A 13,464-nucleotide genomic window follows, 5' to 3' on the forward strand; every position below is an offset into this window, starting at 1 on the left:
TATGAACATTTTTCAACATGGCAATGTTGCACCATGTGAATCAATAAATGACAATAGTGCTAATAGTGACTGATACTAGTGCTAATAGTGAAAATAGTGATAATAGTGATAATAGTTAGTTATAATGGTGATAGTAGTGATGATGACAGCTGTGTGTTGTTCCTCCACAGCATCTGGAGAGGTCCTAATGTCAACTGTGTGGACAGCACAGGATACACACCTTTACACCATGCTGCCCTGAATGGACACAGGTACACACACACACACAAACACACACACACACACACACACACACACCTGCTACCTAGCCGTTAGCTCTAGAACTCCACGATAAAGACCACCATATCGTTGCTGTCAGGCAGAAACCCATTTTGGGTGGGAACCCCTTTTGGTGTTAGCATCATGTTATGCTTTAGCTATTGAAAAATAGCAGATCTACAAGCTCGTAGCGCGCCACTCGGTGGCGCGCTACGAGCTTGTAGATCTGCTATTTTTGAAAAATCGAAGAACGACTGACGTAGAAACATAGCTTTTTCAGAAAACTGTCAGGATGTAGAAGACATTTTTAGAATCTGATCTCAGGTCAGAATGGGTTATTCACACTACAGTGTCACACAAAAACATCAAACGTATCAGATCCACAAGCCTGTTCGACCTTGTGGATCTGATACTTTTGCTACTTTTGCTACTTTTGAATTGGAATCCTGAAAAGTAACACCTTTAGGACATACTGTAATGAGGTTCCCATCCAACAGAGACGACATACGTATACCAGTGGTTGTAACAGTTTATAACTTGTGTCCCAAAAGAGGAATTACCGGAATTTCCGGACTATAAACCGCTACTTTTTTTCCCATGCTTTGAACCCTGCGGCCTATACAACGGTGCGACCCAAACTAGCGAAAATAGCAGATCTACAAGCTCGCAACGCGTCTCTTCGCTCTTGTTGTGAGCTTGTAGTTTGTCTATTTTCATTACTTTACTCTGTAAAGTGAAAATGATGTATTTGGCTGCGTCCCATCTCAAAATATGTTGTTCCAGGAACCCCCCCCCCCCAGAAGCAAAGATTTTAAATGACGGAATATTTGAATATAATATTCAAAGAATCCGTCATTTCAAGTTTTTGTTCTAAATATAGCAGCTTTATACGTTTTTCTTTTTACTTTTAGGTCTGCTATTTTTGAATAGCATATATCAGGGGTGGGCAACTTTGACGACGGAGAGGGCCACTATATTTCCACACTCACTCCCTAGAGCCATATATTACTGTTGTTGCAAAAATAGCCGATCTACAATCTTGTAGATTGGCTATTTTTGCTATATTCAAATTTAAATCTTGAATACGTTTTTGCTATTTTTGAATTGGAATCCTGAAAATTTACATTTGTAATAATTACTTGTGTTGAGCAATGAGCTACTAATTTAGACTGAAGTAATTAAAGCGGGTCATGTTGCATGTTGTGGAATTGTAACAGCCTGAAACTAATAATATATCAGTATTCTGACATTAACCTGAGGGTTACATTAAGTATAGGTAGGTAGGTAAGGTAGGGGCTGCATGTATATTGTTAACCCCCCTGATGTGTCATGGTGGTGTGTGTGTGTGTGTGTCCGTCTGCAGTGAGGTGGTGGAGGCTCTGCTCCGGAACGAGGCCTTGACCAACATAGCGGACAATAAGGGCTGCTACCCCCTTCACCTAGCGGCCTGGAAGGGAGACCAGCACATCGTCAGGCTGCTCATCCACCAGGGGCCCTCGCACCCCCGCCTCAACGAACAGGTTAGGACCCCCTCCCTACCCCCCATCCACCAGGGGCCCTCGCACCCCCGCCTCAACGAACAGGTTAGGATCGTTAAGTCCGTTGCTCTCCCCAGGTTGGCAGAGGGAGTGTAGTGCCCATGATTACAGATTAGACAATTGACACTGGGTGAAAATTATGGGTTAAAAAATAGTTTGAGGAAAACGAGAGGGTTCTTCCTAGAAACAACAGAGTTAAAGTTATGAGCTAAATAAAACAATGGCCTTTTCATTTACTTTAAAAACGGCACTCAAGTACATATACTTAGTTTAGTGACTGTCCACCACTGACCCAGTTTGATAAAGGAGTTCTAGTGTAGCATGATGGCACACCTGCAATTCTGCTCTATATTTAAAGTGAATGAAACATTACAAAAAAAGAAGTACAGAATGATACTCGGTGCATCTTGAGTTTGGCTTCACACAGTGCACTTTAGTGACTTTAACAATGAATGTGAGAAATGCTCATTTTTCTGTTTATTTTTATTTTTTTAACAGTAATATAGGTTTGATGTATTGTTTGATTTGCTTTAATTGCACTGCCAGTCACTGTATGACCGGATGGCGTCTTTGAACTCTGACCTCTCTTTGCTTGAGTTGGAGAGAAATGACCCACGATGAGGTTCACACAGAACTAGGTCTTCTAAAGTCAACCACATTAAAGGACCATACCGCAGTGTTTAGTCCTAGTCCAAGTCTTATATCGTCTTATAGGTATGCCTTGACATGTAGTCAAGACATACCTTGACTACATGTTTCAGAGCCGAACCTTAAAAGAGACAGACTTGGTGGTAGCGTCTTATGATGGCCAACATTAGTTTGTACATCCATAGTAGCTCATGTCCAACTGTGCGTGTGCTTCATCATCGTGTGTCATTTCTCCAAAACCTGTTCATGACATCAGTTTGTTTTATTAACGCATCATAATCATAATCATAATAGCTCATGTTCATGTTGTTGTTGTTCTCATGTTCATTTAGCTAATTCATGACTTATTATTTAAAGGTGCAGTAAGTGATATTTCCTTTGTAATTGTGACATAATGTGATGATGGTGTAATCACTGCTGTAGAGTGTTTGCTCTCTGTGGAGTGCAAACATTATAACTGATGATTACATTATCATTCATAATGTCAAGGTTTAACCTTAAAGGACCACTTCACCACTTTTCAACCTATCTTCATATAATAGGTCCTCACTAATAATCATGGAAAAATGGTGCGATTCTTTTCTACTCAGTCTGTGTCTCATAGGAGGGCTGTGGGCAGTTCAGAAACCGTCTTCCAGTGACATCATCGATGGGGAATATAAGCTAATAGAAACTGCAGGCTTTCTAGTCCTGAAAAGTTGCAATGAGAAAATGGAAGCCATCGTTCTCACGATAATGAAAATCAAAATATTTTGGTAAAAAAAACTTGTTTAAAAAAAATCTGCCTAATGATGATGTCACTGGAGGACGGTTTCTAAACTGCCCACAGCCCTCCTATGAGACACATGCTGAGTAGAAGAATCGTGCCATTTTTTCATGATTATTAGTGAGGACCTATTATATGAAGATAGGTTGAGAAGTGGTCCTTTAACCCTAAAAGATGTGTTTTTGTTTTAACGCTGACACAATATCACTTACCCTACCTTTGTATCCCATGCCATCCTGTCCCCCCCCCCCTCCCTCCCTCCCTCTCCAGAGCTGTGTAGAGCAGCTCAAACGCTGTGGGCCTTTTGACCCCTATATTAATGCCAAGGTGTGTACCACGGAAACCGCTGCTCTCTCCAGAGACTCCTCCTCCTCTTTCTGCTTCTGGTGTTGGCTTGTCCTCAGTGCTATAGTGCTCCCGTTGGCTTGTCCTCAGTGCTAGTGCTGCCGTTGGCTTGTGCTCATATCAGTTCTAGTGCTCCCTCCCGTTGGCTTCTGTTGCTGCCGCTAGCTGCTTGCATTCTGAATCGCTGCTTCTGTGACCTGCACAGATGTTTTCATTTTCAGACATTAAATATTTGGCCTGTTGCATCTTCATCTGCGACATATGATGCTACTATACTAATATGCATTCCTGGTGAAATGTTGTAGTGCAGTGGTTTATCAACCAGTAGTTAGGTTAGGGGACCACCGAACAGTGGTTCATTCATGAGGAGGTTCCAGGGGGTCCCCAGCAGTCTTTTTCCGTCAGCTTTCCTCTGTTTATAGTCGCTCCTGTATAGTCGAGCTTGAACAAAGGACGAAGAAAGACAGTTTTCCCTAGTGCTTCAGGACTTCGTTCAGCCAATTGTATTCCGGTGTAGTGTTGATGCAGGTGTGTAGCTGATCTATAAGCTCACACAACGTTGCATCACGCTGCACTGTGAGCTTATGGGTCTGGGCTTAGTATTATATAGAGCTTAACCCATTCTGACCGGGAACCCATTTTGGTGTTGGCATCAAGTTATGCTTTAGCTGTTGAAAAATAGCAGATCTACAAGCTCTTAGCGCGCCACCGAGTGGCGCGCTAAGAGCTTGTAGGTCTGCTATTTTTGAAAAATCGAAGAACGACTGACATTTTTTAGAATCTGATCTCAGGTCAGAATGGGTTCATCAGACCAGTGTGTGTCCAGTGGAAACCTCGTATGAATCTGATCTCAGGTCAGAATGGGTTAAGTGGATAAAGTGCTGTCGTTGGGGACTCTTCTGTTATCTGAGCTCATGATGCTACCGTCGATCCTCTTCTGACACAATTAATTATTCTGTCTCGTGTACAGTTAACAGTACAGTAGACCCTCATTAGAAGAACATGACATATTATGTGTGAGAGAAGAACGCTGAATCCCGCTTGGGACAGTGTAGGTCAGGACAATCACTTGGTTCTACACGTGGTTATCGTTTCCGTTTGAGTACGTGTGTGTGTGTGTGTGTGCTGTGTGTGTGTGTGTTTGTGTGTGTGTGTTTAACATCAGCCAACATGTTTCCATCAGGCTACATTTCAAGCTGGGAACGTCGTTTAACACCTTTAGTTAATCCTGCCAAGCGTCCCGGCGCTCCAATCACTATACCTGCCGCCCCCTCGCCCCCCCGCCTGGGGAGTGTATCACACAGACAGCCGTGTCAGCAGGCTGTTATCGCCTCCTTCCAGCCTCCCCCTCCTCCTTCCAGCCCCCCCCCTCCTCCACTGTCACGGCGCCACGGCTAATGTGTTCCTAGGGCTGTAGTCGCGATCTAAGTCAGGAGTTAGTTCTCAATCATGATTTTTTTATTTGCCTTCAAAATAATAGTATTCACTGAAAAGAGTGTGACAATCGCACATAATGAAACCCTATATACGTCGTTGACTGGGGTCCCCCTGGGCTCTGTACTAGGTTCATAAGAATTTTCCTCTTCGTCAAATATTTTTATCCCACGATTTTGTAACCCATTTTTTCCACCCCAGTGTCAATTATCTAATGTAATCCTGGGCGCTTACACCCCCTCTGCCAACCTGGGGAGAGCAACGGACTTGATCTCATGCTTCCTTCTATGCATGAGGAGTCCAAGCCGCTTCTTTTCACCTGACGGTGGAGTTAACCTGGTTGAACGGAAGGAATGCGTTATTCCAACCAGTTCCTTTCCCCTCCATCAGGCGCCCCGGCTGGCCAGGGGGAGGCAGTTTAGAGATAGGAGTTTTTTTAAGATGAGAATACTATCCACCTGTTGGTTGTCTGTCAGATGACCTATTCTTACATGAGACCCGTGTTTGACCATGCCTAGTCTTGTCCTAACAGAGATGCCACACTGAATGTCCATATACGGATCTGCGCTAAACATAAGGGGCGACACACAAATAAGTATACCTTTGCTGACAGCGTGGAGGAGTCAAGTCAGCTGTTGGATTGACAGCTGCGTGAATTAGACTGAGCACATTGGTGAGAAAAGAGACTTAATGGAAGGAAGATTATATACACAATAATGCATATATCTGGCACTGTAGTTGGCATTCTAAAATTCCCATTACAGGGTACCTACCCTAGGGGACACGGGGAGAACATGCAAACTCCACACAGAAAGGCCCTTTCGCCAACCCCGCCTTCGGGTATGGGCACTGATGGCGTGGAGTAGAGAACGCGCTGTGAGCTCGTAGGTCGGTTATCTTCGTCAAAATGTTACGTGGGATAAAAAATACTTTGGAATGATCTAGGAGCTTTGTACCGAGGGCTCAATAATGGATGAGTTGTTATGAATAAATCAGAAGTGTGTGTGTGTGTGTGTGTGTGTGTGTGTGTGTGTGTTTACTATAGTCTGTAGGACCACATGTCCCTAGACGACTCCCTACAAGTATAGTAGAATGGAGAATCTGTCGTTCTCGTGCAGACTATTTTCCTGGTCGACACAATTTATTAGTGCATCCCGTCGTTCGCCCGTCTCCGGAGGGGAGCGAGTGCTTGTGTGTAGCGGTCCCCCCACATCAGTGTCAGGAAGTGCACTTCATGTCACGCACACGCCATACGTGTGTGTGTGACTGTGTGTGTGTGTGTGTGTGACTGTGTGTGTGTGTCCGTGTGCATGCATGTTTGAGAGTAAGTGTGTGTGTGTGTGTGTGTGTGTGAGTCTCCATCGCTGAGAGGAAGAGGAGGGCAGGTTGTCATAGTAACGGTGTCACAGCTGATTGGTGGTGAGTGAGTCAGATGTGAAAGGTGGGGTGGAGGGAGAGAGGGGAGGGAGCTGGTGGGATTCCCCTACACACTGTTACTGCATCTGAAGTGGAAGGGATTCCCATATATATATCTATATAGTTCTATACATATACACACACACACACACACACACACACACACACACACACACACACACATACATCAGTGATCTTAGTTTTAGGCTGAGAGTAGGGCTGACCTTCGATTTGTATTTTTTATTTTTTCAATAATGAGTCAGTGATTCATTCATGAATCGTGGAGGCTTTGAAGGGCAACAGATCTACAAGCCCTCAACATGTCATGCTGCAATGCATTGTGGCCTTGTAGATCGGCTACTACTGTGTGTGTGTGTGTGTGTGTGTGTGTGTGTGTGTGTGTGTGTGTCAGAGCTGTGTGCAGATGTAGGTCAGCTGTCTAATAGAATGTAGCTCTGGATCAGTGGTTTAGAGGCAGGCAGACGGACGCAGGTGTGTGTGTGTGTGTGTGAGCACTGGACGCACACACACACACACACACACACACACACACACACTGTGGACATGCTTCCATGGCTGGTTGAATAACACAGACACATTGTGCAACCAGGGCTGCAACTACAGCATTTTTATTAAAAGGACCACTATCAGCAACCCGCCTACCAGTGACATCATCAGTACTGGTAGGCAGCTTAGGCCATTTCAAAATAGATTAAAAACAATATATGTACTGTACTGTACTGTAGTGTACTGTACTGTAAGCTACTGTACTGTTGAAGCCTGTTGTTTCTATCAGTTTGAGTTCCCCAGTGATGGAACAAGGCCTACGTTATCAGCCAGAGGCCTGATGCCAACCATGACATCACACTCCTCAGCCTGCATGTGATGCCAGGCCTGGCAGGCAGCGTGGCCATTGGCTGCCTCCTCGTCACTGGGACTGGCACCATTACACATTTAATAGGCCTGACGTCGACATGTATAAAATGTCTTCTAAATCCTGAGAGTTTTCTGTCAGGATTCGCGCCACATTTTCACGATATTTAAAAAAATAGCAGACCGATATTTATCACAATAGATTCAAGCTCTTCCTCAGACCTGGAGGAAGGGCTTGAGCCCCAAAACGTTATACCACTTTCAATTAAAGATACAACCTGGGAGCAGTAAATTGGTGTGCAGACTTTTTAAATGTTGATATAGGTCCTACTCATCACCTCGTTGTCTGTGGAGCTCCTACAGGCTCAACGCCCGCAGACTGCTAGCCAGGCGGCAAGCATCCCAAATTAGTTTTTGGGATGCTGACCCCCTTTTCCACAGTGTTGGGAGTTCACAGTGGACGCTGTCACAGGGAGTCACAGTGTTGGGAGTTCACAGTGGATGCTGACCCCCTTTTCCACAGTGTTGGGAGTTCACAGTGGACGCTGTCACAGGGAGTCACAGTGTTGGGAGTTCACAGTGGATGCTGACCCCCTTTTCCACAGTGTTGGGAGTTCACAGTGGATGCTGACACAGGGGAGTCACAGGTGCAGGTTTCAGGCCACTGTGTTCTGGGTCGAATGAATGAATAACTCCCACAGCTGTTGCTGTGGAGGTCAGTGGAGAGGAAAGAATCGGAAGATGCTATCTGAGGTCTTAAAATGACCTCAGAGTGTGTGTGTGTGTGTGTGTGTGTGTGTGTGTGTGTGTGTGTGTGTGTGAATATGTACTTCACTGAGAGAGATGCCAGTTCCCTCTGGCGTGGTTTCTTATGCAAATATAGTTATTGTACAAATTACAGTACTCAAGTAAATGTGCTGTGCTACTGTCCACACTGTGTGTGTGTGTGTGTGTGGGGGGGGGGGAGCCCCCTGGCACACACCCTGGCACACACACGCTGCAACAGCTGTACGGACGCCCCTCCCCCTCCCCCCTACTGCCAGCGGTGGCGACCGTGGCAACCCTCGTTCTCACGTGATGGAGGTCACTGTGTGTGTGTGTGTGTGTGTTTGCGTGTGTGTGTGTGTGTGTGTGTTTGCGTGTGTGCATGTTTGCGTGTGTGCACATTACGTGCCTGTCTGTAATAGTTTGTATGACATAATTATATTTAGGCTTTCAAAGGAAGCAAGGTATTTGTGAAGAAAAATGTAGACCCGTCTGAAGTGAGTGGTACTGTACTGTACTGTACTGTACTGTACTGTACTGTACTGTACTGTACTGTACTGTACTGTACTGTACTGTACTGTACTGTACTGTACTGTACTGTACTGTACGAGTGGCGCGCTACGAGCTTGTAGAGCGACTGACGTAGAAGACATTTTTAGAATCTGATCTTGGGTCAGAATGAAAACTGTCAGGATGTATAGAAGACATTTTTAGAATCTGATCTCAGGTCAGAATGGGTTAATTAAACAACATTTCTAACATCCGTGGCCCCGGGGTGAGCACTTTTATATTTGAAATGTGAACGTTTATGTCCACATTTGCTCTGTAAATGTAACGGTCCCAAAACAAGCTGTGAATCATGGCTAGTATGATGTGAACATGGCACGGTACATCATTTTAAGATCTGCATTTACTTCAACGTCTTCCTCAGATGATGGATAGATAAATTAAAATATGAAATGTATAAATATATTAAAAAAGGTCAGTGCCCCACTGCCCAGTGTTCCCACTGTTCCAGTTTCCCATAATGTAAAAACGTCTGGGTTTCCGAGGCTACCCATAACGGCGTAGACAGGAGAAACTAGTGTTTTGCGTTTGTTTGACTAAGAGTCAAGTTCAGTTCATTTGGATCATGCAGAGTTGTTGTTATTTTGTCTCCTCCTCTCTCCTCGCTCAAGCTGTGACCTGCTCCACTAGTCTATTCCCTCTCTGTCTGTCTGTCTCTCTCACACACACACACACACACACACACACACACAGTTATCAAATTATTGGCTCAGGAACGGCCCAAAATCAAACGTCTCCGTGAATGCAAGGCTTCATGGGGTTTGTAAATTGTAATTGATAGAAGATGATTATCGCTATTTTGTTATAATACGTAAACTTTCAGCGGGGGTGGGAGGGTGGTCAGGCTGATCTACTACAAGTAATGAGGTGTGTGTGTGTTGGTTCTGGTCTGTAACTCTGAGAGTGTACAAACTGTGTGTGTGTGTGTGTGTGTGTGTGTGTGTGTGTGTGTGTGGTGTGCCCTGCCTGTATTAGCAGATTAAACAATGTGCTGTGATTCCAGCGTGTTTGCTCTGCTCTCTCATATCCAACAACATAACAAACATTCTCCAGCTGCCCCTATGAGCTCTGATTGACTCCACAACGCTCTCATGTACACATTACTGTATGACTGAGTCCACTACGCTGTCATGTACACATTACTGTATGACTGAGTCCACTACGCTGTCATGTACACATTACTGTATGACTGAGTCCACAACGCTGTCATGTACACATTACTGTATGACTGAGTCCACAACGCTGTCATGTACACATTACTGTATGACTGAGTCCACTACGCTGTCATGTACACATTACTGTATGACTGAGTCCACTACGCTGTCATGTACACATTACTGTATGACTGAGTCCACTACGCTGTCATGTACACATTACTGTATGACTGAGTCCACTACGCTGTCATGTACACATTACTGTATGACTGAGTCCACTACGCTGTCATGTACACATTACTGTATGACTGAGTCCACAACGCTGTCATGTACACATTACTGTATGACTGAGTCCACAACGCTGTCATGTACACATTACTGTATGACTGAGTCCACAACGCTGTCATGTACACATTACTGTAAGACTGAGTCCACTACACTGTCATGTACACATTACTGTATGACTGAGTCCACAACACTGTCATGTACACATTACTGTATGACTGAGTCCACAACGCTGTCATGTACACATTACTGTATGACTCCACAACACTGTCATGTACACATTACTGTATGACTGAGTCCACTACGCTGTCATGTACACATTACTGTATGACTGAGTCCACTACGCTGTCATGTACACATTACTGTATGACTGAGTCCACTACGCTGTCATGTACACATTACTGTATGACTGAGTCCACTACGCTGTCATGTACACATTACTGTATGACTGAGTCCACTACGCTGTCATGTACACATTACTGTATGACTGAGTCCACTACGCTGTCATGTACACATTACTGTATGACTGAGTCCACTACGCTGTCATGTACACATTACTGTATGACTGAGTCCACTACACTGTCATGTACACATTACTGTATGACTGAGTCCACAACGCTGTCATGTACACATTACTGTATGACTGAGTCCACTACGCTGTCATGTACACATTACTGTATGACTGAGTCCACTACGCTGTCATGTACACATTACTGTATGACTGAGTCCACAACGCTGTCATGTACACATTACTGTATGACTGAGTCCACTACGCTGTCATGTACACATTACTGTATGACTGAGTCCACTACGCTGTCATGTACACATTACTGTATGACTGAGTCCACTACGCTGTCATGTACACATTACTGTATGACTGAGTCCACTACGCTGTCATGTACACATTACTGTATGACTGAGTCCACTACGCTGTCATGTACACATTACTGTATGACTGAGTCCACTACGCTGTCATGTACACATTACTGTATGACTGAGTCCACTACGCTGTCATGTACACATTACTGTATGACTGAGTCCACTACGCTGTCATGTACAGTACACACTACTACTGTAACTGTAGCAGTGAGTGAACAGGGTGGCGGGGTCTACTGTACTCTTTATTGGCCACTTCAATGGCTAATATGTACCAGAGTAGTTCAGCCCCAAAGCTTTAGAGCAGTAAGTTCACCCCAAGCAATGACTTGTATTTCTATCGTTTACTACACCCTGTATTGTCTTTCCATAAAGGACGAGTGTTGTTTGTGTAGGTTTAGAAAGAAAGAAAGAACACTCCGCTCGTATGCTTCTGGTGGGAGGAAAGAAATAACGAAACCGGTTCAACCGTAGTGGAAAAGGGGCCTCAGAGTTACAGACCTGTAAGGGTCCATTTGGTTCCATCTGTACACTCTCAGAGTTACAGACCTGTAAGGGTCCATTTGGTTCCATTTGTACACTCTCAGAGTTACAGACCTGTAACCGTTCCATTTGTACACTCAGAGTTACAGACCTGTAAGGATCCATTTGGTTCCATCTGTACACTCTCAGAGTTACAGACCTGTAAGGATCCATTTGGTTCCATTTGTACACTCAGAGTTACAGACCTGTAAGGGTCCATTTTGGTTCCATTTGTACACTCTCAGAGTTACAGACCCCATAAGGGTCCATTTGGTTCCATTTGTACACTCTCAGAGTTACAGACCTGTAAGGGTCCATTTGGTTCCATTTGTACACTCTCAGAGTTACAGACCTGTAAGGGTCCATTTGGTTCCAATGTACACTCTCAGTCAGAGACAGTGATGCAAAGCAAGCATGATCTACGTATGCTTTGCCATAACTTGTCTATTGATAATGATTGTGCTTTAATATTATTCTGTCACTGACATGTTGTTGTGAGTGAACTATCAGCTCAATGCAGACTGTTTTCATGCTGCCCAGTCTGCCCTCTGCTGGCTAATTGTTGTAGTGATCAATGACCTGGAGATTGTCAGGTTTATCGTTTTAATTGGCATCATAATGGTCAGTATTATTAGTCCATGGCACAAACAGTCCACAAACAGTCCATGGCACACAAACAGTATTTGTAAACAAAGCACTAATCTGTCCTATAGCTTAATCGTTTAGGTCCTGAAGTTATGCTCCACCAAAAAATAGCCAAGAAGTTCCAGGGACCTCTCAGTCAAGCTAATATTTGAGTTCAAAACGTTCGCTCTGAAAGAATATATATTCAAAGATTTGCGCCACGTGTTCACGATTTTTCAAAAATAGCAGACCTACAAGCTCGTATCGCGGCACTCGGTGCCGCGCTACGAGCTTGTAAAAGTACTTATCTAGTTTACAGCACACACAATGCAGAGCTGTGGTCTCCATTGATGTCAGCAGTAGTAGCCTACCCTACAGTGTAGCATTGCTGAGGTCAGCTGTACTGGTAGTGGCTCCTTCACACATCACCACACATACTATAATCTGGGGGCATTCAACAGTTTCACACTGCTGAATTCACCTCTAAAGAGGTGGTGCTATTTATTTTCTCCCTGTTTTAAAGCTTTATTGATGCTCCCTTTGCATTGGCATTTTATTCACCAAAATAAATGCTGTCTGGAGAAGAACCACTCCAAGGAACAGCAATGTCCGTGTTCACCTATGTGACGTTAATGAGCACCAGTATGACTATGAGTACCAGTAGGGGCGCTGTTGTGCCAGAAACACAGAGAGAGAGAGAGAGAGAGAGAGAGAGACAGTGCTGCACTGTTGCCTGCTAATGAGAGAGAGAGAGAGAGGAGTTGCACCACTCAGTTCACACGGGTGTGATTTTTACAGATGGGTAAAAGGGGCAGATGTCTACAGTATGTGTATCGTGTGCACGTGCCTGGTTGTTGCCTGCCAAAAATTACAAATCTATTTTTCCTCCCGCATATGAAGGGCTGTTCATACCGCACACTATAATAACTTCAACTAAAGATGTTCCATTGTCTGTGTTTAGTATAGCTGTAGTGTGAACTCTGTCATCCACTTGAACCATTTTAAAAACTACTCATTGTAGCTAAAATAACATAGTAACAATAGTTATATTTTGAGCTATAGGCTTTAGTGGTACAGTACATATTGTACAACCGATAGGCCAGGAAGAACCGATGAACCACGTATCTCTGCCAGACAGTGTCCCCATCTGTCTGTCTCTCTGTCAGACTGTGTCCCCATCTGTCTGTCTCTCTGTCAGACTGTGTCCCCATCTGTCTGTCTCTCTGTCAGACTGTGTCCCCATCTGTCTGTCTCTCTGTCAGACAGACAGTGTCCCCATCTGTCTGTCTCTCTGTCAGACAGTGTCCCCATCTGTCTGTCTCTCTGCTAGACAGTGTCCCCATCTGTCTGTCTCTCTGTCAGACAGACAGTGTCCCCATCTGTCTGTCTCTCT

At 44.4% G+C, this 13,464-nt stretch overlaps 1 protein-coding gene across 5 annotated transcripts in view; it reads left to right on the forward strand.

Annotated features, from left to right (window-relative positions):
• LOC308314904 (ankyrin repeat and SAM domain-containing protein 1A) overlaps window positions 1–13,464 on the forward strand; it is a gene marked incomplete at its 3' end in the record, with an annotated part of 126,906 nt that overhangs the window by 28,345 nt on the left and 85,097 nt on the right. For 4 of the 5 annotated variants that reach the window (XM_080762688.1, XM_080762689.1, XM_080762690.1 and 1 more), the window contains exons 2-4: window positions 171–251; window positions 1,622–1,778; window positions 3,481–3,537. In XM_080762688.1, coding sequence (XP_080618814.1) covers window positions 171–251; window positions 1,622–1,778; window positions 3,481–3,537 — 295 coding nt within the window. The remainder of the gene's footprint in view (window positions 1–170; window positions 252–1,621; window positions 1,779–3,480; window positions 3,538–13,464) is intronic. The other variant, XM_080762691.1, reaches the window with a different exon arrangement.

The sequence above is a fragment of the Protomyctophum bolini genome, assembly GCF_963924005.1.
Source record: "Protomyctophum bolini genome assembly, chromosome: 5".
Taxonomy (NCBI): Eukaryota; Metazoa; Chordata; class Actinopteri; order Myctophiformes; family Myctophidae; genus Protomyctophum; species Protomyctophum bolini.